Raw genomic sequence first — 27,565 nt, 5'->3', positions numbered from 1 at the left:
TGTTCAACTATTTAACACACATTTCTATGTTGAACAATATGAAACAGAATTTATTTCATTCATTTGATTGACTAGCAGTGAGAACAAATGAAATTTTATCTATGTGGAGTTAATTGAAGTTATTCATCCATTTCACTTTAACAATTTTCAGGGCATTACGACAGGCAGTGGCCTTTCGAAGGTTCCGAAGGTTATCAGAAGCCGAATATTGGAGAAGATTATATAGATTTATTGCACCCTAGAAATGAAAATTTACAAAAATAGGAATTATACAAAAATATATCGTGTTATTAATTTATATATATATATTTAAAATAAATTATTTATTCATGTGTCGGTGAATTTTGTGATTTTTGTCTAACTAACCTTCCAAATTGTGCATAACATTCTGGATATTTTTCAATGTTCAAGCATTTGAACAGTTATCATAATTTATTATGAATAGATGTAAGATGTATATATATATATATATATATATATATATATATATATATATATATATATATATATATATATATATATATATATATATATATATATGGCTTTAAATTCTTGTAAAAGTTTGATTCCTTTGAGTCTTATTTTAGAACAAATCATGCATATAAGGATGATTGTTATATTTTAAAAAATAATTTCTATGTACAAAATTTATTAAATTTTATTGAGTTGAATTTCAAAATAATTATCATTTTGATTATTAAATGTCCTAGTTTCATTATGTTGGGAATAAGTGAACTCGTTCACATAACAATGAAGTTCACCTTGCGTTGTCAAGTGTCTGACTAACAGTTCACTGAAAATTTTCTATATTTGTCATGTAAGATTGGATAAGAATAAATAAAAATTGCGTATAGGGATTGAAAATATTAGTTTCAAAGATACTGTGTCTCACAAGTTATTTACCTCAATAACGAAGAGTCTTCAGAAAACAATTTCTATGTAAGCATCTCTATAATACCTTGGACACACTTACCCTAATCTTTATTCAATACCAGGGCTTTGAAAAATGGTTTAATATAATAGCTTGCCATTGTCTGCATTATCTATAAACTTTCGATCAAGTTTTTGATTGCAGATTGTTAAAAGTTCCATGAAGTTTTAAGATGCATAGAGAGCGTAGGTTAAAAATGGAACAATATTGAAAGCTGCCAAATCTAAGCCGAAGTTTTGGAGAAGTAAGATTCAATTATAATTTGTTTTTTAAGAATATAGTTGAATATTTTTTACTTTGCTGTACGTGATAAAAAAGATTTCAATGACTTGAGAAAGTTTGTTATACGGAGAAAATTTAATATGGTATGTCGTAGACACTGTTACAATAGCATCCTTGATAGGTTGTTTCATTTAAAAAAAAATATGCAATTTTAATCTACAGCGACTTTCCTTACTATATCTTCTATAATTAAATTTTACATTTTTTTTATTGGAACCAATTTTTCATGGATATATGTGTATGGGTAATAATACAAAACCTTTAAAAGCATAATTGTTGATACCAGCTCCTAATTTTAGTCTAAGAAGTTACCCAATGAAGATGATATTGTTGTTCTTAGAACCATTGCTAATCACTCCATGGAAATAAATGGAAAAACCCTTCTCTATCTCGTATCTAGGTGCCACTGTTTGCCAAAATACAAAAGCAGACGCCAAAATCAACTATAGGTGGAAATAAATGTGGATTTATTTTAATGTTTTCATCTTTGAACATTTTTTGTTTGTCTATAGTTTTATTTAATAATCGAAGCAATAACATCTTAATAACAGCTAAGCTCGAATTTATAGAATTGTCATTGACATACATTTCATGTAGATTCCTATAATCTTCTTGTTATTATTTTCTCAAATTATATTGGAGTATTATTTCTCTGTTTCGTTATTGAAACAACGTTATTCTCGTGCGCATTTTGATATATGAATGGACTAATTCTCAAAAGATTTTTGGTAATTTTCTGTAGTGGGTTGGTATCTCTAGATAACAGTTTCATTTTGACAACTAACTGGACGATGTATTATTCGGTCATGTGTGAGTAGATTTCAATTTTAAGATGTTATTTACAACAAATGGTGGTGGTGTATAGTGAAGTGATTCACCCGACATTCCGCTTTTCTGAGTCAAGGAAACTTTTGAGTTCAAATAATATTTCCAAAGTTTACTGTCAAACATCAATCAGTGTTACCAACCGACCACCTACGTTACGGTGCAATTTCTCTAATATATATTTCTAACAATTTTTCTATGAATGAATAATGTGAATACCAACCAAAACAGAAAAAATAGTATAAAACACTCGTAACAGATAGCCATTCCAGCAATCGCCCTTTGGAACCATTATTTTCTTCTTTGAAATGTGCAAAATATGTCTGTATTGTGTAATTTTTGAAGTATCAATTCCATATTTTTATTATCTGTTTTTAGGGATCTCTTTTTTCGTCTTCGATTCTTTGTTCTAAGCTTTTTCTCTAATTTGTCATGTGTTTTGAAGTACTGTCAAAGTGTTATCCATGAGCTTATTTCGACTTTTCTTTGATCATAATATTCTTGTGTTCTTGGTGATGAGAATTTTTTCCATATTTATTTTTCAATTTTTTATTTATTTTCGATTCTTTAATCTCGATAGTCCACCAAAAAGTTTTTTTGGCTGGTCGTTTTATATGATCCACATATTGTATTTGCTGTGTCCTATTATTTTCTTGAAGCACTTTCCTGTATGTTATGCGTTTAGATGTTCTTAGTTCTTTAGGTTGATTCATTTTATCGTTCGGTTGTTTGTATTATTTAGAATTTTACTTTTGGTAACTAACAGAAAGCAGTTACTTTCGATTTCTGTCTCTCTTGTTACTCATATATTCATTAAATATCTTTATTATTTCATCACTAACTGTGATAAAGTTTATTTTTTCTATGGTTCTGTCTACTGTTTTCTACTCTAGTGTACTTGTTTATTTCTTAATGCTAATAGAGTAGAGCATTATCTTTAAGTTGTTTATTCGACAGACTACCATTCTTCTATCATTTTTACGTCTAATTATTTCTCCGTATCTTCTAAATGAAATTTCATTGTATGCAATGACGCTTCATTCATATTCATCATTCATTAATCAGAAAAGTTAAGTTCATGAACTCACTCACTTAATGAAAGGTAATCGTCGCTTAGGTTCTCTTTCCATCTCTTCACCCATTTATTCCCATATATTTACTTTACTTACTTTACTAGGAATTTACTGCTTGCAAAATATTTACGGAAGTTTTACCCTCGGATACGACTAGGCCCATCAATAATTTTTTTATGTAGTGACCTTAGAAGCTTTTAAACATACTTTGGTCTAGTTGGATATAAACAGGCGAGCATTTTCGACTTTTTTATTTCATAAGTCACAGTGCAGCTCTCAATGTTCTTAAGACAATGTGAATTTTTTCTGATGCTTTGAGAGAAGTTGAATAAGTTTTTTAGTGAAATTCTCCACTTGAACTTTCACGGTCGGCCCCGAGACAGGCATATCATTCTGGCGCAATCGGTGAAACCATTGTAGTATAGCTTCTATTGCATATATCAGTCAAACTCTTTTTCATTACACAATTTACAGCTTGAAAATTTATGATCAACTACGAATATGATAGGTATAGATAATGATGACTCCTACTTATTAGTCAACAACAGTCCACACGAGTAAGAAACCACAATTAAAAAAAAAATACCTAAGTCTCGTACTACAGGCTAGGATAATTGAGCAAAATAACGTATATAGCTGCGCAGCTTTCATTAATTTTGGGAACTCTGGGAATATTTTTTATTACTTACATATTGTCATTATTGAGAGTTGATATGATGCTATATAGAGTGTATGATTGTATGGAAGGCAGGCTGAACGAACCTAAACCAAGTGATTTGGTTGCTTTAGGGAGTCTGTCATTAAATCGAGCTAGGTAACTTGCAGATTTTACTGTATTTTTTCATTCAACTCGATAAACGAATAAGCTCTAGCTAGTCTCTAAATAGAAGTAAAGAAATAATCAGATTCTATTCTTATTTAATTTTGTAGGCACTCCCACATGGGATAAAAAGTATGAAAGATCTTAATTAAGTACTTGTGTATTGTTATGTTATATCAATATCTTTTGTTGCCGTTGGCAATGATTTTTTATCTTATCAATTTTAGGTCAATTTAATTTTAAAAGATAATGTGATGTTCAAAACCAGATGGAAAATTCACACAGGTTGATATTATTCTCGATTCTAAGAATATGCTTATCAATCTAAATCTATTCGTGGAAAATCAACCTAGCTTTGTATGAGTTATTAAGGAGAAGTGTATTCGATTAGCATAGATTTTTCTTAGGCCATGAATGATTTATGTACTAATAAAAATTTGTCTAGACTTTGTCATAGGCGAAAAAACTACTAAATTGACTTATATATAATATTTTATTTTATCATTATGTGAAACTATAATTTATGATACCGATGGTAATTAGCTTTAGAGTGAATAGTTTCTAGTGAGAAAACTGATTTTCTGTCCTGGCCTTTTTTTGGTAGTTAGCAAGAAATTTGATGGAATCTGTAAAAAAGTATCACAATAAAAAATTATTAAGTTTATAAAATGGCTAAGCAATTTAGAAATAATTAGACTCAGGAGGGATTATCAGCACCAGTATGATAAAACTACAATGAGGCCATCTATTTGAAGATGGAACAGAAAATTGTGTCTTTCACTGCTACATATGTTTCGGGTGGATATAACATTTCACGGTCATAACCTCAACCCTAAAATATGTTAATAGCTACCTAAAATACGTTTCGAAATCGTAACGTTGAAGCAAGAATTCGATGCTGTATTGTTCGAAAGTTACGTTTAGCATAAATGGATTTACATGCTGAATTAAATTAATCATATGCAAATAACTGAGAGATACTAAATAGTGGCTGTAGCCAAGACTTTGGATATAGTATTGAAGCACGAGTCATAAATCAGACTTGAGCAGCAATAGCAATAGAAAAATTATTGAGAGTTTCACAAGAAGTGCTTGTAGAAAGATGGTGAAAAAAAGACACCGGAGGGAAAAATCGAAAAGCTGGAATTAGACAACATTGGACTATAACATAAGAGATCCATTGCTGAGCTGAGTACCTTCCTTCAGTGAATGCACTAAACACATTTCATGGTGATTAATGTTGTCGACAAATAAAATTGTCTTCAATAAGTGTATGAGTTTCGTCAAGGTTTCTCGTTCAAACAATAGATAATTTGGAATTCATTCAATATTTTTGATACAAATTGTGTAGAAAGTTCCACTTCTGTTTCGCATCATCAATTATTATTCTTCCGCTAATAACTTTAACCAAGAATTTGTAAACAAATATTGAAATTTTTATTACTGTTTGCCAGTTAATGTATGATACAGTATAGAAAGTCTTGAACCCTTCAAAATAAACATTGTTCACCTCATCTGCTTGTTTTACTTATTTGTATAAGAAATCCTTACGACAATGCTTGTCATCATTTAACATCAAACAAATGATAAGGAGAATATCATGAGAAAACTAAAGGAACAAATCTCAAGCCAGTTTCAAATACTTTGCGCGTCGTATTTGTTACCCGACAGATTGTGGAAAAATTCTTGATAATGAAAACGTCATCGTTTGCGTGCGATTTTTAATACATATTACTTTAAGGTAATTAAATATAATTCCTGATAATTTAGAATGTACAGATATAGGTATTTCATTGTCATATAACAAGTTCGATGAATAATTCTAAATTATTGATCCTCCTTTTCATTGTTGCTCTAGTCTATAAAATGTTATTTAAATAAGTCAAAGTCTAGTTTTTTCTACTAACTGATGTAACATGTCGATGCCGACATCGAGGCTTCTTTTTACATAAAATGGGATAGTCTTCAGAATTGAGTTTGTGTTTAATAGCAATCTATGCAAAAACCTATACTCACTATAGTGCACATCTTTAGGGCGATGGGCCAGTTGAGTTTTTCTCCTAGGTGTTTTGATAGACAATGGTGTGGCGAAATTGAGGATATGAAGTCGTTGAAGGCAGGCATTTTGGCTTAATAATGGAGCTAAAGCAAAAATGAAACACGTCTGAGACTTGTTTATAAATGATTATTTATCCGAATTGAATAATATTACGAAATGATTCCAAGAAATGTATCCGTTTGTTGTGTAATTCAACTTTTGAAATTTAAACTTATGAAACAGATACATCTTCTGATTTCAGGAAACAAAGAAATATGAAGTCATTTCGCAAAAATAGATTGTTTCCTTTATTTCTTCTTGAAGTAAATTGAGAATATTTCTTGGATTTTTGAAGCATAACATCGGCATCTGCAAGATGTGAGGACTGTGTTTTTATTTTTTACTTCTTTCAAAATATAAAATAGTTTTTATGAGAGAAGAGGGAAGATTTTTAATTATGAATAATAATTTTTTTCTCAAAGTGGTCAACTGAGGTATTTTGCTTATAATTAATTTTCATAAAGAATTCAGTAGCTACTTATAAAACTTTCCATATTTATTTCCTATGCACTATGCAAGTAACACGATGTTCGACAGTATACAGTTCAATTAGAAATGTACAATTGTATTTTAATACCTTCTGTAAGTATTCTTAATAAATAATTACAATTTATAATAATAATTCCAATGGCTGATGAAGCAAAAATACAGACCCAAATTATGTATTTATTGACAGAAGAATATTTCGACCTGCCACCAATATTTTGAAGAAGAAAGACAATTTATATATAGTAATATCTGTTCAAGAAATCCTGACATCTCTACCAGATTGATATCTAATGTTGTTGAAACATCGATCTTACTTGGGGATCCTGATTAAAGACTGCATCTTTGAAAACAAATTATGGATCACTTGAATACGAAAAACATTTTGGTATAGAGCATTCTGTTTTCTGATGAAACTACTTTATGCTAAATCTGTCGATATTTGTAGATAAGAGGTTATCTATAAAAAATGAATGTTTGTCTAGTATAAGTTATGGGATGAATGTTTTCTGACATTATTGTAAAAGTGCATCGATTTATTAATTTGTTTTCTAAATATATACCTGCTAATGTACCGAATAATTTGATTTGAGTAAAGTGAATCTCCTCATTTCGTGAGATCTGTTCGTGAATATCTCGATGCTGTATTTCCAGGCAGGTGGATAGGTAGAAGGAGACAAGTTGATTTATCTCAGACATCAAATTATGGGGGTACTGAAAAGTGAAGAGGTAATAGCACGAATAAGAAATGAGTCGGAGTGAATTTCGCCTCAAATGATTTGATATGTTTGAAACGAATGTCGAAAACAACATTATGGGCACTTGCTGGATTTAAATAATTGAATTTGATCATTTTATTACGTGCTAATTGTAACTTTGTTATCTTTTATCCATATGTACAACTATGACAATGTTGTCGTTTAATGGAATCAACTTTCAGGTTATTTCTTTAAATTGGGACACCCTTTACACATTATGGAAAGAGGCGCAACCAAAAATACTCTGTGTGATTTTACAGTTAATAGATATGAAAAAACAATTCTGTGGGCCCCGTAAAATAACTTTTTTCTTATACTCCACATTTTGTACAATGTTTATATGATGGCTAATATTTATATTGACAATTACATTATCACATATGACATAAAAATCATTTAAATATTCATGTCTTGTATTTATAGCAATACCGGATTTATGGAATGGTCTAAACGATAGTTTGCTCAGATTAGAGTTGCTCCTCGGCGCACTTCTCGTTACTTACGCTCTGGATGTGGTAGTAATGATTACAGAACGGTCTGTAGAATAAGCGCAGCTGTGTAATAATTTAGTAATATCGGCGTATTATAAGCTATCAGAGATACAATTCATTATTATTAAAATATACGAGTTGTGAAAAGGTCCTCAAGTTCTTTTAATGATTTCGACCTTACATTTGAACTTGAATCAGACAATGAGACTAGTAGGGGGATGGATCGAGATCACGGACTCGCTACAAAAAAAACTTTGCTGACGGATCTCACGAGGAAATGAATACAGGCGAGACTGCTAGTGAGGATTGAGAATTGAATCCAGATGCGAAGTAAAGTATCTGGGGATGTTCCCAGATACGAAGATGTTCCTATAGCCCCATGTATGGAAGACAGCTGAAAACACACAGAGGCAAAGTGCACTGAGGATTGCTAGCTTCTACTAGACTGTATCTGCATAGGCTGTTCAGTGACAGCGGATATGATCCCGCTTTTGAGGATAAGAGGGTATAAAGAAGCAGCTCAGATATTGGACGATAGGACCACCATCGAAGGTGAGTGCTGGAACAATACAGACGTAGCAACAAAGGTGGACCAATGAAAAATCAGATGAGTGGACGTGACGACTAATAAAGGATCTTCCACCGTGGAATGAAAGGAATTTCCGGGATACTACTTCAAACGGTATTTTCAAAAATTGAAGGATGTACAGACACCTTATTGTACGTATTGTAAACAAAAGCCAGATGATGGCGAACCCACTGGAGTCATTATTCCTGATAATACTGATGGCTGTCTGACATGATAATATAATACACAACGGAAGAGCGGAATAATTAGATATAACCGGACAGACCTACCGGCTAGGAATAATAGTAACCAGTTTCTGGTTGGACGGAGATGAGATAAAATGTGTGTTTAGTGGGAGTCCTACATATTCATCAGCACCCCTGTTGGAATTCGTTTCTTATATTTCACATCATGTTAAAAAAATTATAGTAAGACTATTAGGGATATTAACAGTAAGATTCGATTTGAAATTTAAATTTGACACGTCAGATACCTCTGCTACCTGGGTGGTTTCCATTTCTCCATGCCCATTTAAGTTGGTTATAATATATTAGTTCTATTCTTATTTGAATGAAAAAAAAAAATGAGAAAGCATTCTACCCTTTTTAGCAGCGCCCATTTTCAAAATAAATAAGTTGTTTTATTATAATGACAATAATTAAAAATTATAGAATATTTGTACTGGAATTCTATTTGAACGGATTATAAAAGTTATTAAAAAATTACTCCGCCAATTTAGATTTTATTGGATAACTGTCTCGAATTTTAAATTCCAATTTTTGTTAAAGAGCAAATATAAAATTTAGATTATTCGCATTCAAACTTTATTTGATGCGTTTCATCAAATGGAAGAAGTTGTAGATTTTACGTTTAATTTCTGTTTTACAGTATACGAGTAATTTTATATAATTCTTCAGTAAATACTGAAAAAAAATTACCTACGTATTAATCTGAATTTCGGTATTGGAATCGTTGATATACGTTATCCCTGTCGACATGCGTGATTGAACACATAATAAAAGGGGGTAGTATGTATCTTATCTCAGAAATCTTGCCAATGATAACTTTATGAGTAGTGTACACTATTTTTGTAAAATTACAATTGTTTCGCGAAACATAATGATGGCTAAAGTAACTAATCAGTGTGTGTGAATTCAAATTATAATTCAATTTAAGTGATTTTCTTATACAATTGAGAAAATTTACTGAGAGAGAGGTGTAGTTTCAAGATTTTTCAATATAAATCTCACTTGGAAAGTAATTATACTCAACTGCTTATAATTTTTCAATAACAATGTTCTAGATTTTCTAGATTTTGATTTACTATGTTTTATTGTAAAATTACAAAAAAATGTGTTGTAAATATTTATGCTTCAGTCTAAAACACTGAAGTCTTTTATTTTCAAATAAATTTAGTGAGTTTCTGATTTAGAAGAAGACGGGGATTCTATGTACTCGTAAAAATAAAACCCGGAAGATATCACAAATATATCATAATACCTTATTAGAAACAGATATTTTGTAGAATAAAAAAATATATTTTGTTTTTCAAATTGAGCTCAAGTTAATTGAGTGATGAGGTTACAACATTGCATAGTAAATTTACTGAATATCCTTATGATTAATCTTTGACTGAAATTACAAAATTATATAGTGATATTGCTAATCAAATTTTCTAGTGAATTTTGTAAAATGTTTTGTAATTTTTCAATCTAAATTGAATTAGTTTGTTTAGTAAGTTTCCCAAACTCTTGTGGTTCTCGAGACTAATATTTTGTTTAATATTCGAGAATTATGAGGTGTGTTATTTTTAGCAATGGTTACGGAATACTTGGTATTGTTTTGAGCGGTTGAAAGCAGTGCATTAGGTACAAAACCATTTTTACTGCCAGCATGAAGAATAATTACTCGTTTCCGCCTTAAGCAAAGTGTATTCACGACATAATTTTTAGAATCACACACTAATGAATAGAAAAATGGAAGAATATGGAATCAAGTCAATTGTTTCATCCGTGAATAATAGCATTTTCTGACTGATCTCCATGTCCTCTCTGGGAGCTCAAACATATTTAACATAACTCTGACATTGGACATGTAAATCTTTCGATTGACCAGTCACCAAAAAGCCAACACTTGAATACTCAACAATAATAAAAAAGCATTAAAATAGAACTAAAAATCACAAACTGAACTAATACAATTACGAATAACATACATCAAATACAACACTGCGGACTGCCACTGTCGAAACCAAGAGAACATTTTATTCAATGCAAATAAAGGTGCAACTTCTTTGAAATAAGTAGTCGCTTTTTTCAACTAAACGAATGTGTTCTTTGGCGACAACTTAATTTCCTAAATCCTTTTTTAAAATTCGCCACGGTATATCAGTTTTGCGGTTGCAATTCTTTAATACCTCTCATTGAGGAAACGGGGTGAGAACTCACATGAACAGTGCTTGGTGGAATTTTTGGCATTTAGTAATTTATTGAATTCATTAACAGTGTAGGAGGATTTTTAAAAATGTGAATACCAATCAATTTTATAATAAATTCGACGGTTTCTAATAAACAATCTAAGATGAGTTTGATATTTTCTATATAAAGAAATGCCAGCTGAACTAATTCTTCATGCAAATCAAATATAAGTAGACGGATTAGATTAGAATTTTTCATTGGTTAGATATTACTTTCAGGTTTCAATAAGAAGTGATCTATTCTTTTTTATCCATTACATTTGGATTTTTCTGATAGCCAATAGATTTTCTATTAAGGAAATGGAAAATTTTGGAATAACGCCTTGTTATTTTTATAATAAATTGTATCGAGAAATTGCTCTAGAGATTGTTTAATGAATTGAATTCAGTTTAATGCTCAATATATCAGTTGCTTATATATAGGATGGACATTTTTGTCAAGCTTCCTTTTTGATATAAAATGTAAACCAATTCTTGACTCAACCGGTATTGCTTCAAAGGGCCCAGTAGAATTTAACATTCATAAGATTAGAGTGAGGATTGAGGTGAAAATATTGTTAACACGAAAATAAAAATCAGCAAATAAAATAGAAGTGCAGTTTTATGTCATCTGAATTTTTTGTTGGGGATTAGATAATGACATAGACTATTCAACAGTTTTAGAAAGCTGAAAAATGGCATCCGTACAAAGTGAGTTCACTACTAGAACTTATTGAAAATGATTTTGAGAGACGTATTGAATTTTGTGGAATTATCATGGAACAAGATAAAAGATGTTTTTTTAAAAAAATACTTTTCTCTGATATTTAGAATTTCTTCGAAACTTATTGCTCACCGAATTGAACCGGTTGTTTCCAAATAGAAATGATTTGTGGCTTTTGTAAGATGGTGGGCCTCCAAACAACGCTGTCTTAGTGCACAACTACTTAAGCAGCGTCTTTCCAAATCGGTGGATAGTTAAGATGAACAATACAATGGCCACCTAAGTCACCTGATTTGACTCCTCTTGATTTATTTTTATAGAGTTACTTGAAAAGTAATGTGTACCAAAATAGATCACAAACTATCATTAAGCTCAGAGGAGACGTGCACAAATAACTACGGAAGTTATAGAGAAAGTTCGAGAAGCGTCCGGGACACATCTTTCTCATTGTATTTTAGCTGAAGGTATACAATTTGAGCGTTTAATTGAGTTTCGTTGTATTTAATGGATAATACAATTTATTGTAATGATAAAAAATTATTAATTTCTTTTACAAATACATACACCAATTACTCTGAAATGTTGGTATGGGTAAATAGGGATTTAGAGACACCTCAAATAATGTATTACAACATCTACATATCTATTTAAAAATTTTAGTGAAGAAGTCATCTTTAGAATAAATTCGCCAGATTACAAAATAACGAATTTATTTCTCTCATTTGCACCCTACTGTGTATGTAGGTAGATAAAATCCAGTAATATATGACAAGCGTGATGATATTAAAATAGAAAATAAAGAAATCGTTTTAAAAGTGGATATATTACTTATATCTAAAAGAAGAACTAATTGAAAGTGAAGAATTGTTGAAATGAGCATATAATAAAATGACGAGAAAATTATTGTCACTGTTTTACAAGTGTGGAGTACATTTTACTCTATTCTTAGATATTTTACTATTATTTTTCGACTTTTCACATTGATTAAAAATAAATGCCTGTTCTTATATAGCGTATATCACAATATTGTTAATTATAGTTTATTCAATTTTCTATGTTAAGCCATATTTTATTTCGCAATATAATCGTATCATCTAATGCTCAATCATTACATGAGAATCTGTGGGAAAATTTACTTATGATATAAAAAGTTCGTTTAATTGCGTACCATCAAAGGCAGGGCACGGCTGAGTGCTACTATATTAGCGTTTGTCTGAGATACCACTGCTCGATTCTGTTTTTTTTTTTTCGCTGAAATTAATTTTAAGTGATGGTTGAGTGAGTACGTAATAAAATAGGAATACGTTGCTCATCAACCATTTATTTATAAATAATTTGCTGATATAAATTGCTTTTAATCAGTTTTAAGTCATTTTGAAGAAAATGATGCAAAGAAAGACAGTGATTGGCAGCACTCAGTTAGCCACAACGCTAGGGTTGCCAGGTCAAAACAGGTCGACGAGGGCTGCTACTTAAGTTTTGAGATATTGCAGCACTGATGCGAATATATCAAATCTGACGTTAAGATCATAAAGTTTGACATTTTTAATAGTCAAGTTGTTTACAGATACTTGGAACATTCATCTTTATCAAAGAATGGAATTAATTTGCGAAAATTTTTGTGCGATGGCATTCTATGAGTTTCGGCGCGGATTAAATCAATAGCAACGTGTCGATCAACTGGGTCGTCTTTTGGTGATGAAGAAACATCTCGATCCACTGTATTCCGCTGGTTTCCAAATTCAATTGTGGTTGAACTTCGCTACAGGATGAATTTTGTGAAAGGCGTCCAAAATCAGCCAGAAAACATCGATGCTGTGCATAAACTGATATTGCAAGATATTGATGTAACATACTTTGAAATTGGGGCATACTTGAGCATTAGTTCTACCCGCATACATTTAATATTTCAATTTTTACACGTTGGATACCGTATAGTTTAACAATCGCTCAAAAAAGCTCGTATCGATTGGTGCAAAGAAATGCCGAAAAAATTTAATCGCGGTGCGATCTATAAGATCGTAACAGGCGACGAATCGTGGATCTGAGCTGAACAACAATGGACTGTAAGGTTTTTTCAAGACGAGCCAAATCCAATAGAAGCTGTTCGCGCACGAAGCATTTCTAAGCAAACGGTCGCTTTTATTTTCGAAATAACTAGACATGTCGCAACCGTCCCATTAAAGGAACGTATAGCGGTCATGTCTGACTGCTACACCAGCCTTTTTCTCAGAAGAGTGGGAGAAATCAGGGAAACCATTCGCAGAAGACGAATCATTCTCCACCACGATTATTATAGTTCTCACACAGCAGTTCAAAGTAAAACGTTTTTGAACAGTTAAAACATCGAATTGGTCATCCGTTGTACAGTCCTTTTATATCAACCAATGATTTTTTTTTATTTCCGCAGATCAACAATGAAATGCGAGATCAACGTTTTGCTACATCTGAAGAAGTGGTTGATGCGTTCAAATCACTTGTTTTGAAAGTACCTTAATTTGAATGGAAAAAATGCTTCTATAGTTGTTTCAAATACATGCAAAAGTGTATTGACCTCAATGGAGAATATTTTGGAAAACAATTAAGTCATATCCAACATTTAAAATCTGTTCTGAATAAGTAAGAAAAATTTTGAATTAATCCAACGTTCGGTTAGATACATATACATATGAGTGAATCTAATAAAAGCGTGTTTAGTATTTATTACCTACGTCCAGTACCATTTGTGTGAAGTGCAGACGAAAATATATGGTTGTTTCAGTTTGAACGATTATGATTAGACATTCTCGTTGCTTTCTCTACATTTACCTTTTGGTACTAAAACAAGTAAGTGATATTATTATACTTTTTTTCATAATCACTAGACATTTAAAACTGACAATAAGGAATAGAATACCCAGAATAAGTGAAAATATTTAAAATAATCATTCCTGAAACTATAAACATCCTCAAAGTGGTTGGTGGCTCGAAGCAGAGAAACTGCTGATGAATGGGAGACTACTTGTGAGTGAAATAATAAGAAATGAGAAACCTAGCTCAAAAATATACCTATCTGATGGAGTATGTAAAAATTTTAAGGAATACCAGGCATCATGTTCGTCATTTAGAGAGATACATCAGAGTTCGGTGTACAAATATTTCTTAGTTCCATTTCAAACCAATTTAATATATCCCAACAAAAAATCAGTTTGTGGTTAGGCAGTGTGAAAAAATCAATATTTTTAACTCATACTCATTGTAATTATCCACAGCTATTTGAAATTGTCTGGACTTTAGTCCACTTTTGAATTCTTTTTTTCTCTAGTTTCAATAGTTTTTTACATTAATTTATGATTTTCGAAAGGAGCCAACAACAAAACAAAAAAGTTTTATATTTTATCGACGGACATTCCATGATATTGGTAATAATACTTTTCCAACAATATTAAAGGCATTAGAAAATGTAGTTATCTAGTTTTTGATTTAAAGCTCACTGAAGTTAGGTGCTCCAGTGTGGGACGAATAAGACGAACGAACATTTTACCTAATTACGATCGATTTCATACGGTACAGTAGAATTATAATTTGTATCAGACAAGAGTAAGGATTGAGTTGAAAATATTGTTAACACAATCATAAACTTGTTAAGATGGAGTATTTCTAGTAATAAACAGAAACCAACAGATTCGCAGTTTTATGTCCCCTAATTTATTTGTTAGGCATTATAAGATATGTCTGTACTATGTAAAATCCTTAGTGTACAATACAAATAATGATCACTCTTTACATCATATATAAATTGGTTTTGTTCATTTTTCAAAAACTATCCCTTATTTTTTTCTCATACTCAATAATATATTTCAGCATAAGAGAATACATTGAAATTTGTTTGTATATTGAATCCGCATACTACCAAATGATATATACAGGGTGATTCATTAAGAATGTCCAATCTCTGAACTGTAGATTCTAGACCTCAAAATATGATGATTCTGCTCAACATGCCTTATGCAAATATTGCTAGTTTCCCAGATACGGGGTGTTCATAGTTTAAATTTAAATTTTGATTTTCGCAATAATTTTTCAAGTTTTCACAATTTCTCTTTTTTTTACATTTTTTGGTATGAGGAATCATAATTTGCACTCTAATTGAACATTGCTTATAGAGGGCGCTAGTTACACTTGTTTGTGTTAATTAAATCAAAATAAACATTTTTTGGGCTGAACTTACAACTGAAATAATAAAAAAAATATTAAAAAGCATTAAATTCTTCAAAAAAAGTTACTTTTCTTTATTCCTATAACTCAATCGGTTATCGAGTTACTTGTTTCTAAAAAGTTCAATAAATTTTGATTTTTTCATAAAAACATTTTATTATTCCTTAAATAAGAAACAATAACAAATTTGTACATACAATGGATGCCTAGACGAAGAACTAATTTTTGAGTTTCATTTATGTAACTTTTTATAGACAGAGTATATCTAAATTCATGCAACAAAATTTATGAGGTCATACATATATATATATATATATATATATATATATATATATATATTATATATATATATATATATATATATATATATATATATATATATATACTTAAGATAACTTAAGATAAGTAAACCTAGAAATTTTTATACAATAATAATAGTACTCAAAATTCCCGTTTTCCTGAAAACAATTCATATTAAAGATTTTTCCAGATGTGGTCACCCATTCTTGTGTATCTCGATCACGAATTAGTCTTGATTAATTTCTATGTTTTGCAAATGCCGGTTTGCAAAGACACATATATCATTGAATCGTAAGCTGCACTTTAATAGATTTTAGCTTGTAATGACTTTAACATAGGACGACACTAAGCTAAATTTGTGACAAGTCATTATGGACCTGTATCAATTACACATTTTTCATTTATTTCCAAATTATACTTCTGAACTGAGATTTTTGCTTCGTCGCAGAAAAGCTGCTAACATAATGTTGGCAGCTTTAACAGGGTAGGTAGGTATACGAAATAATTGATTGAATTTTTTGAAATACGTGATATGACTTTTGTTTGATTAATTGAGTGTAAATGTGGAACCAAAATATACGATCGTGTGGGAGAGTTCATTAGAATGAAAAAGGTACAATTTACTGAGTTTGTTACGAAAAACGAATAGGGAATTGTGTGAGGAATACTGAAAAGGTACATGAATTATTCTGAATAATCACGTCATCTATTGTTCTTGGCAAATGGGAATACAAAACACGTATTTTTTAATTTCTATATAAAGGGTATTTCAATAGTAATAGGTCAAATTGTTCACGTTTAAGTTTCTACTCGTTACAATAAATTCACCGTATGGCTCTCATGGTAATACTGTATTCTCATCGAACCTCAATTGATGATAATATTAACATGAAATTGCACATATGATATGTCAGTTAATAAGAAGAGAGTTAGAGGGAGGTAATTATAATATATGGAAGGTGGAATTAACCGTCGGTCATTGTTTTTAAGTTAGGTTAGGATAGTTTAGGTTCTACTCAAGAACACTATACAAAATCTTTCCGTGCTCTTTTAACACTACCCCCCGCCATTCCCCTTGATCCTTTTTTTACCCTATTTTACCATAAAAAATAGTTATTGAATTTTCAATTTTTCCATATGTATTTTTATATGATAGAATAATAATTACTTATGGATACATCAATTAAAAATTAGAATTTTTCATAATTCCACTGAATTGATTTCATATATTTTTCACATATTATTTTCACTATTTAGCTGTGTTTATATATTTTCAAATAAAATTTATAATTTGTTAACACACATAATTCCAAAAATTTCAAATTATTATTTTTTAGACCTTTCTATTTTTTAACAAGGGATGACCGACGAATGGAATAATTTTTTTTGCGTTCAGTACACTTTTCTTTATTACCCCCCATAACTCCAAGTCTATAGGAGGAGGTGGAGGGGGATGATTTTTAGATAATTACCAAGATTTGAATTAGGACCCTTTACAAGAACTCTTTCACATAAAACGTAGGAGCTTGCTACAGTGTTGTCAACTTATTTATTAATAGATTTGAGCCGAAGAATACCACTATTATAACTGCCTTCAGCACGTATATACGTATATAACCGTTAAGGTCACGATTTTCTGTTGTACGTTTATATCTTATCTTATCCTTCAAGGTTGACCAATGTGTTCATGTTATTAATATATATATATATATATATATATATATATATATATATATATATATATATATATATATATATATATATATATATATATATATATTGGTCGAAGGTCAAAGAAATAAAAAATTGAATAAATTTACATATATAGGTGCTTCACAAGACTTATAACCTCTATATTATTTGTATTTAGAAACACTTGACAGTTTTTTCCCAGCGCATTTCCTACAATTAATAGCTTGAGCACTTGTATGGATACCTAGTACAAATCTCCTGTACTATCTCAAATTTATACAGTATACATATTCATTTCATTTTCCTTTAAAACTTTCTCAATTTAATAATGGCTTGAGATATCAAGCGTATATAAATAAATTGTTGAGTGGGTTGAGTTGGTTTCATTTCATATTGTCCAAAATACGATATCACAAAGATAATTGTATTCAAATTCAAATAATCATCAAAAAATTATATTGTATAATAAAAATTTAATTTTCCCTGTACTGAAATTTATTCAAATATAACTTCTCCTATATATACGAGAATGGTCTCAGAAGAACCTGGCCCAACAAAGAAAACATACAAACACAAAAAGTATATTCATTTTTCAATGTAATCTCCTTTTATCTCCATATACTTTCCAAGCGATGTTCAATAAGTTCTATGCCATTTTTATAATAAGAATCGTCAAGCTTCTCAAAATAGCCATTAACTGCCGACAACACCTCTTCATTGCTGGGAAATCTTTGATCACCGAGCCATTTTTTCAAGTCTGGAAACAGAAAATAGTCCAAGACGGTGAAATCTGGTGAATAGGGTGCATAAAGTATCAATTCAAACTTCAAATCATTAATTTTGGCCATTGCATTAACGAATTCGTGAACGGGTGCAGTGTCTTAATGAAACAAAAATTTCATATTAGCCGAAGGCGGCCGCTTTTGATTGATTTCTTCGTTCAAACGTTACAATAAATTTCAATAATACTTGCCGTTGATAGTTTTTTTTTCAAGATAGTCATTGAAAATTATTCCATGCGCCTCCCAAAAAACCGACGCCATGACCTTGCCTGCAGATGGAATGGTCTTTGTCTCCTTTGGAGCTGGTCCTTTTCAGCCCATTGTTTTGATTGTTCTTTTATTTCAGATGTGAAGTGATGGACCCTTATTTCATCCATGGTTATGATACGGCGCAAAAAGTTGGCTTCATTTCTGTGGAACATTGCCAAACACTCGTTGGAAATATCTTCGCGACGCTGTTTTTGTTCTATTGTGAGCACACATCTCGCGCACAGCTTTCTCATGTCCAAATTTTCGATTAACACGCGATGTACCGCACTTAGTGCACCCACAAAAAAATTTGAGTATATATTTTTAAAGAAAAAGTAGTATATCATCCATCATATAGATAAATAAATCATAATCGCAGCTTGTAGCAATACATGAGCATTTCATACTTTTTTAGGAGGGACAAGAGCATTACACCAAACGTTACATGATATGGATACAATCATAAGGTTCAGGCAAGAACTATTTGTTTTATACAACACGATTTTTTCAGTTTATTATTTCGATCAAATGAAAAATTCGAAATAATTTAAAATTTTGCACATTTATTAAAGATCAATGGCATGATTTCATGAATTCTTATCAATAAATTGGCTTTTTTTAACCTATCTTATATGATCAGAGGCACTTAAAATATTTCCTGCTTGTCAAGGACCGAATTAATAATTTAACGTACTGCTCACTTAGAATCGGACTCAAACTGCAAAAATAAATTTTAAACTTGGTAAATAGTCAATGACGGATGTTGGCTTTAATTTTATGTAATAATTCACCGATTGATAATTGTCATTTTGAGCTGGCTAGCGTCTTTTCAGAAGATTCATGAATGTACGGTAAATCATGCTGTTCATCTTGGTTGTCATCTGTGCACTACTGGACAAGAATCTGTAGTAGCAATCATCTGCCTATGTCCTACGAAAACCATTGAAAAACTCAGACTTATACTTAATTAAATTGAAAAATAGATAAACACGCTGCTAGTTGATCAAACTATAAAATGCCAAATAATTTAATATCACTGTTTTATTACGGGTGTTGTTACATAAGTTTTGAGATATGCCAACACTGATGCGAATATATTAAATCTGACATTGCCATCATGAAATTTGACATTTTTAATGTAAAAAAACGGTCATTGCCCGCTCTCAGTCAGCGCAGCGTTAGCGTTGCTAGGTCAAAACAGGCATACGAGGGTAGCTACTTAAGTTTTAAGATATTGCAACACTGATGTGAATATGGCATTTTTTCCTCTTCGTTTCCTTTTAGTTCAGTGTGTGAGGGGGTCCAACATTTTTTTTGTTGTCTTGTATATATTGCAGTTGCTTGATTTTGGTTTCTAAGGAGTTTGTGGTGTGAATTTTTTGAAGAATTTGGATTGAGCTAATGGAATCTGTGAATATTCGTATGATGAAGCAGTGATGTGTATAGATCGGTGTAATGTATATAATTCAGCAGTGAAAGTACAAAGTCTTTGTACTCATTTCGTATGTTATTAAAGTGACCTTCGATTATGGTTGGTGTGGTGTTTGTTGAATGAGGTGAGCTGGTTAATGAATTTGGTGCTTTCTATTGTCGATGGTGGAGTCTGAGAAGAATAGATAGGAAGGCATTCGGGAAGGAAGAAATTTAATTCGCTTAGATATGATATAATTCTAGCATAGAAAGGTTTGGGGGTTCTGGGTTTATTCGAAATTGGGAATTTCTTGGAGAAGCAGTTTTGGAGGGTAGGTAGAGTCTTGTTTTGAATGCACCTGTTACCAAACATAAGGCTGAATTGTGAAAGCTGTCGAGTTTTTTCAGAAGCGATTTGCTAGCTGTTAAAAAATATACAATCAATTCATACTATAGTTTTGATCGGAGAAGTGTTCGGTACAATGTTAGTAAGTCTGTCGATCTGTACCACATTCTTTGTTCGTCAGCGGTTTCGGTAAGTTTAATCGCTTGTTGCAAGCTAGGAGAAAATTTCTAATATGACGGTTTCAGCTTATTGTTTGGTCAAATAGTATACCGAGAAATTTTATTTATGTTTTTATTATATAGTTTATAGGGGTACGTTTAGTATATTTTTCCTTTACAATAAATAAACAAATTATCTGCGTATATTAGAGCTTTTACTGGTAACTTTAAGTTACTTACCCCTAATTGATCACTAAAAATTGTTAAAAAATGATAGAAATGAAGAAATTGAACCAGATGTCAACATAAAAATTACATGATATTTGATTAAAGTTAATGATACAGAAAATTCTTTATGGATTTAATTCTAGCTTTATAAAACTATATTTGAATACCTCTTCAGGTATTTAAAAATTTAATGATAGTTTTATTCAAACATAGCTGTATTTACATAATTTCCTTATGACCCACTCTTTTTCTCTGATGGAGTAAAAATTTCTATCGAAAATACTTTTGTCTTATAAATAATTAAATTTTTTTGTTGAAAATTACGTTTTTTTCTGTTTCATACTAAGTTGTTTCTATGCCACTAAACATACTTCATCGAAATGTATAAATGTTTCTGTGGAGGGATGGATTACGATTTGATTGTTTATTGTACAAAAACTTTGGAGAACAATAGCAACATAACATCAGAATAAAATTTGTTGAATCTTAATCATTCAGTTCTAAAAAGGTTCCTCAACAGAATAATTTGTTCCTATGAATTTGTGAAAGAAATTCCAATTTGTACTATAATTGGAAGTTTCTTTATTATAAAGCTAATTTAAGGTAACAATTGAATGCAAAACATCTAAGTTGTTCCTCCTCTCATAATTAATAATATAGTCTAAGAAAAATTTTTTCAAGAGGAGAACCTCAGATCGGTTGATAGGATCTACTAATTTCCGAGATAATTCAATTTCAAAAAATTTAACTTAGAATCTGAATACATTGTATACTATTCTTAGAAGTGAATTGAGGGAAAAGTTAGTTCATATCTAGTAGTTGGTAAGGAAGAAACAAGAAAATTGCATAACACTTATTCTAGGAAAATCGAGAAGACCAGCTTATGAGCGGTGCTTTACCTGGATCCATATATAATTTCTCATAAATTATATAGTCAGCAGCTGAATTTATTGGTTGATGCAAATCACAGTAATAAGCGTAATATTATTTCACCACCTATATGTGTCCTTAGATAAAACGTTTATTACATCGTAAATTCAAATATTCAAAAACTTGATTGAGAAATAACAGAGCCTATAGTAAGGTCCTAGAAGATACCTTATGTCAATGACCTAGATAAACGTACACACCTTTCGAAATTAATTTGACCCAAAACTTTCAAAGATGAAAATTACAATTCATCACCTGTCGACCATAAAAAAAAAAGAATTACAAAAATTCATGCAGAATTTTTCTGATACTGTGAACAAAGAAAAGAAGGTATCTGAAATAAAAAAAAAATATGATCAGGTGCTAGATAAAAGACCGAATTATATAAATCTGAATATCCTTAAGAAATTTTTGCAATTGATGAAAATTGGGACATGGAAAGCTTGGTGAGGTTTCAGGTAATACTGATTCGATATGCAAATATTTTTTAAGCTATATGGGGATTGCTACTTAAGTTTTGAGATATAGCAATACTGATGTAAATATGTCAAATCTGACATCGCCATGATTGAGATTGACATTTTTAATGAACTGATCACTACTTTACAAGTTTCTTTTTCGTTGATAGCAAACATGTATCTTCTGAAATCTGCAACAATAATAAGTTTAATAGTAACTGATGCAAACCAAACTATTCATGAATTGTGAAGTATTGAGTTTTGATTACCCTCTATTGGAATCCACGAAAAACACATCGAAGCTGCTACTGATTAGAAGGAGAAATTTTAAATTTTCTCTCTTCATTTTTCAAAGAATAAATGGAAATCAGCTTCGAATACAATGACTAGAAAAGACAAAAGTTAAAAACACTTGAGTTCCAACCGATACGCCATTTTACCTTCATCTTTCATTCATATTTTTGATTTCATGAAAGATACTTTTGGCAGCTGCAATAGATTAATAGCTTCCTTTTTTTTCTAGTGAATTCAACTTGTTGGCGAATTTGATCTCACATCATGAAATTTCTCGCAAATATCGTAATGGCTACCGATGCAGGTGTTTCAAATATATTCAACAATTTCCTTTCACCTTACATACAGTTATCTTTAACTACAAACGTGGAAAACGTGTAATAAACTGAAGTTATATTCTTAATACTCTATGAATGTTGCAACTTTACGTGAAAATACATTTTTACAACAGAGACGTTATAGTTAAACAAAAATGAAGATCTGACATAAGTCAAAATATCGTATTTTACTAAATACTCCAGTTACTATTCAAAAATTTCTGACATTTCTGTGAATTCGAGTGATTTTAACAATTTACAAGTACCTAAGAAACTTTTAGTAATGACTATTGACAATTCAACAAATAAATAAAAAAAATATCAAAAGCTTTTTATCGTAAGTAGGTGTGAAATGAAGTGATTATCGTTGAGTAGGTGCAAACACGAATCCATAAAACAAAAGAATATTGCAAGTTTGTGTTTGAGCGCAAGAACCGAAAGCGTCGTGAGGACTATATAACGACATCCAAGCGGCGAAGGATTCCACTTTAACGCGTCGCGGTAGTCCTTAAAATAGTCCTGCCACCTGTTAGAATGAGTTACCTAACTAGCGTGCCCGTTGTCATTATTTTGGTGGTATTGGGCCTATCAGAGGTGCGAGTGGTACTTGGATTTCCTGGTGGTTCCGAGACACAGTTAACAAAGGACGACAAGGTAAGTATTTTTTCGAAAGATTGAATAATATGTCTTGACATTTTTCTTTTCTCAAATTGAAGCTACTGTTCTATTTGAATGTGACGGATCTATTCTATAATCAATTATTTATGTGTGTATATACAAGGATTTGCCTTAATTGAATACTGATTGATCAAACACATAATGTGTGTTATAAACACACTATTATTCAATTTTCAATCCATTCTCTTTTAAATTCCAAATCTTGTTTAAAGAAGTTCAAACCACCTGCCAAATTATGTCTCCTAATTTTATATATAAAAAATAGGAAAGATAATTTATATGATTATTTTCTAGATGGTTTGTTCATTGAGCTGTACAAGCGTATTAGTATTATACAAGATGTCAATTTGGAAATTTTCCTTTCTCTATAAGCCTGTGAACTAGTTTCGATTATTAAAGTACTGGTTTCTTACTCTTTATACCCTAGAAAATAATGAAGTATAACTTTTAGTTGAAAATGATTTTAGAAACAGTGTGCTTTACAAAATAGTACTTTTGATTCGCAAATTAAAGATCAGACGGAAAGATTCGAATACTAATTGAAATAAAAAATATGTCCTGAAATTGATTTACAGATCTAGAGAAATTTATTTCGTTACCACAAAAAAAAAGAAATGGAGTGTTTTTTGGATGAAGCTTTTTTTTGCAGAGCCCTCCATCACTTCGCAGCCAGTGTGGCAAACCACATACTACAGTTGAACACATTTCTGTCGTCTATAATGAAAATTCGTTAATAGTTTTTGTCGACGATTTAGATAGGATTAAATTTTGTTATACATTGACAGCTTTTATAATTGGAAACCAGAATATATCGCATTTATATTATTGGTGAGTGTCCGTTTTTGCCTCAATAAGCAAGTAAAAACTGTTGCTATCATAGTCATAGAAATTGTGAAATAAAGTGTGATTTTAAACATAAAAAAATTGACAACAAAATGGTTATTACGTGTATCATGTTGTATCTTCGAACTCCGAGAAGAATATTTACTTAATATTAAGACATACCGAGACTGAAACAGAAACATAGTGTAGTTGGACAAAACCTAGTTTGATACATCGCAGTAGTTAAATATATCTGGTTTTATGATTCTAACTAATACATACTGCTTGATCTGAAGGAAAATAAAGAATTATTTTTTATGCATGCAGTAAGAATGGTTCCATACGAAATGCACTGCTTTTATTTATTAAGAACAAATTTCCTAATCCTCTTCTGCGATCATCTCCTGCAAAACTTTCCGCCAAACTCTCTAATTATAATGGATGACACATCTTATCATTCTGGAATACCAAACGAAATTCTCAATACCTGTTTTACAAATGATATTAACGTTTACGGAAATTAAGAGCATAAGTACTTTTAAAAAGTATTCCATAAACAAGGAGTTGCCTCATGTCATGAAATGGTATAACTTGATGATTTCATACTATTTGCAAGACTTATGGACTACCTTATTGAGACTACCTCAGTATTATGAGTTCAATTCTATAGAGATGGTTTGAAATTGAAAAGGAAAACTACGCTTATATAATCGTTTAACTTCTTAAGTGCGGTAGTGACATTTTGAAAATAATATATGGGAAAATGGTGTTGAACATGTGATAAAGAAAAAAATCAATATTCTACCACTAGTAACGCAACTAATAATGAATTTTCACAATTCTAGTTCCAAAGAGTCTTGCTTCTCAGATTTATACGTTTTTATATTCTAAAGGCCGCTTGACATAATGCAATACAACGTGCAAGAAATTGCATGCAAGTCTCTGTAAACAGTAAAAGTGAAAAAATTCCTCACCTCAATGAAAATAACGAAGCTAAGATTTACAAAAGTCAGCTGATGTGTTAAGCCAAAAGTAACTGGAATGCGACTTGCATGAAATAAAAATGGCACAAAACCGATAATATCAAGATCTTACATGAAACAATCAGATGAACTTCATCTGATAATGCTTTTGATCAAGAAATATTGCTCCTTGCATTGCATTGCACGTTGTATTGCATTATGTCAAGCGGCCTTAATTGACTATTTGATATTGAAGCGGATTTGATGAGCTTGAAAGCAAGTATATATTCGAAACTCATGCGTAATAAGTAATGTTAATGTTTATAGAACGCCTCCGAAGTGGATAAACTACAGTTGCTTCGTCAAATTGCGTCAAATAAAATGCGGAAGTGAACAATTGAAAATACGTATTTCCAATATTATAAAATTTTATATATCATACGGATATTTAACAGTAAAATAGGAAGAAGCATACTTTCATTCAACAGAAATTAAAGTAGGAGTATCTCAGGGTAGTGTATAACTGAACTTTACTTTACTACTGTATTCCAGCGATGTACTAAATCTTGAATACAAACAATTACAACGTTTGTTGATAAAATACGGTTATACTGGCCGTCGTAAAAGACTCCGAAGAAGCTAATATGAAATTATAAACTTCCATAGATCTGATTAGCACCTGGACTAATAGATGGTGTATTCAGTTGAACGAAAACAAATGCATGTTAGCATTACGAACAAACGAAAACAAAATAATATCCTAGTAACAATAACCAATGTTCAAATACTTTATATTAACAATGCAAAGTATTTGGGAATAACACTTGACGCTAGACTTCGCTGAAGACATGTAAAAAAGAAACGTTAAGAGCTTGGTATAAAGTATAAAAAATTTTGTACACACATAACAAACTGCTTCTCTACAAACACATATTGAAACTCGTCTGGACATATGGTATACAATTTTGGAGCAGTGCAAGTAAAAGTACCATTCAAGAGATATAACGTTTCCAAACTAGAGTTATAAGAAACAATATTGATATACCTTGGTACTGTTGTAACAGTGATCCGACATAGGAACCTCGATGTAGAAACTGTTGACCAGACCTTAGCCAAATTCCATAAACAATGGATACTACAACAAGGGAAGTTGAGGTTACCCAACTGAGTAATAATTCCAATTTAATAAGAAGGCACAATAGAATCAAGTCGTTTGAGTTAGTGAGCTAGTTAAAATGACGGTGTTAGTTGAAAGCAGAGCGAATAAAGCGTTACACGTTAACGATATTGCTGCTAAAATTATCAGACATTAAGGTATATCTATTAGTAGGACCCTAGAATTTAAGAATTTTCACGCTAGTTAAGATGATTAGAAGCAAACAGCTTATTGATCTTCATTATCAGAATGTAATAACAGAAAAATAGTGTGCTCACTTTAATATATTCTTTCGAATAGTTATGTATTCATCGTCTGGGAAATAATTAATTCAGATTCGGTGGTTTTAAATTGAGTAGTCTCTTGTAAAAACAAAAAATTCAATATTTCCATCAATTAATTCTATTAGTGTCAATTCGAATATTGAATTTTACAATCCACGGAATAATATTTTTACAATAAACTACATAATTTACAACCGCCGAATCTTAATTAATTATTTCCCAGACGATGAATACATAAGTATTCGAAAGCTCGGAATATATTAAAGTAAGCACATAGTGGTCTTCAATATTGCCACATTCCCAATATAAATATATATTAATTTCTTATTTCTTGGACCTTTTGACATATTAATGCTTCTAAATGTTCTTGATTTTAGATCTCTTCTGTTTTAAAATTGTTTTTTTAATAATTTCTGAAAGAAAGATAAAAATTGACGTTTCGACTTTTCTAGATAAAGATATATTATAATATTAACCTTAAAATTCAATCGCATGAACAATTCCAACTTCCTTGTCAATTCAATTGATTAGACGTAGAATTTAGATGATTGGAAAAACCTCACTTTAACGAGAAAACTCTACTTTGTCCAGGTTTGCAGAAACATATCTATCTTTAGCGTTATCACATTCTGTTAAAAGAAAATTCGATAAAATTCGTTTTCAATGTGAAACCTACTACTAATACGCAAGCATCAAATGAAATTTATTCAATTCCATGCAATGATTGTTCGAATAATACATTCAAATGGCAATTCAAATATTTAGAATAGATTGTTAGTACATAAGCACAC

The 27,565-nt window shown here is 30.9% G+C and overlaps 2 protein-coding genes across 4 annotated transcripts in view; both read left to right on the top strand.

Annotated features, from left to right (window-relative positions):
* Window positions 1–288, top strand: part of LOC130901300 (uncharacterized) — a 55,805-nt gene extending 55,517 nt beyond the window's left edge. Inside the window, exon 6 of the mRNA XM_057812540.1 lies at window positions 152–288. Within this exon, the coding sequence (XP_057668523.1) occupies window positions 152–264 (113 nt within the window). The 3' untranslated portion in view covers window positions 265–288. The remainder of the gene's footprint in view (window positions 1–151) is intronic.
* Window positions 289–5,557: 5,269 nt separating this feature from the next.
* LOC130901854 (corticotropin-releasing factor-binding protein) overlaps window positions 5,558–27,565 on the top strand; it is an 88,418-nt gene continuing 66,410 nt past the window's right edge. Inside the window, exons 1-3 of one of the 3 annotated variants that reach the window (XM_057813488.1) lie at window positions 5,563–5,672; window positions 18,829–18,953; window positions 22,785–23,526. In XM_057813488.1, coding sequence (XP_057669471.1) covers window positions 23,407–23,526 — 120 coding nt within the window. In that variant the 5' untranslated portion in view covers window positions 5,563–5,672; window positions 18,829–18,953; window positions 22,785–23,406. Of the gene's footprint in view, window positions 5,673–13,921; window positions 14,338–18,828; window positions 18,954–22,784; window positions 23,527–27,565 lie in introns of all 3 variants that reach the window. The other 2 variants (XM_057813486.1, XM_057813487.1) reach the window with 2 other exon arrangements.

The sequence above is a fragment of the Diorhabda carinulata genome, chromosome X, assembly GCF_026250575.1.
Source record: "Diorhabda carinulata isolate Delta chromosome X, icDioCari1.1, whole genome shotgun sequence".
Taxonomy (NCBI): domain Eukaryota; kingdom Metazoa; phylum Arthropoda; class Insecta; order Coleoptera; family Chrysomelidae; genus Diorhabda; species Diorhabda carinulata.
This window is presented reverse-complemented; position numbering and strand designations above follow the sequence as displayed.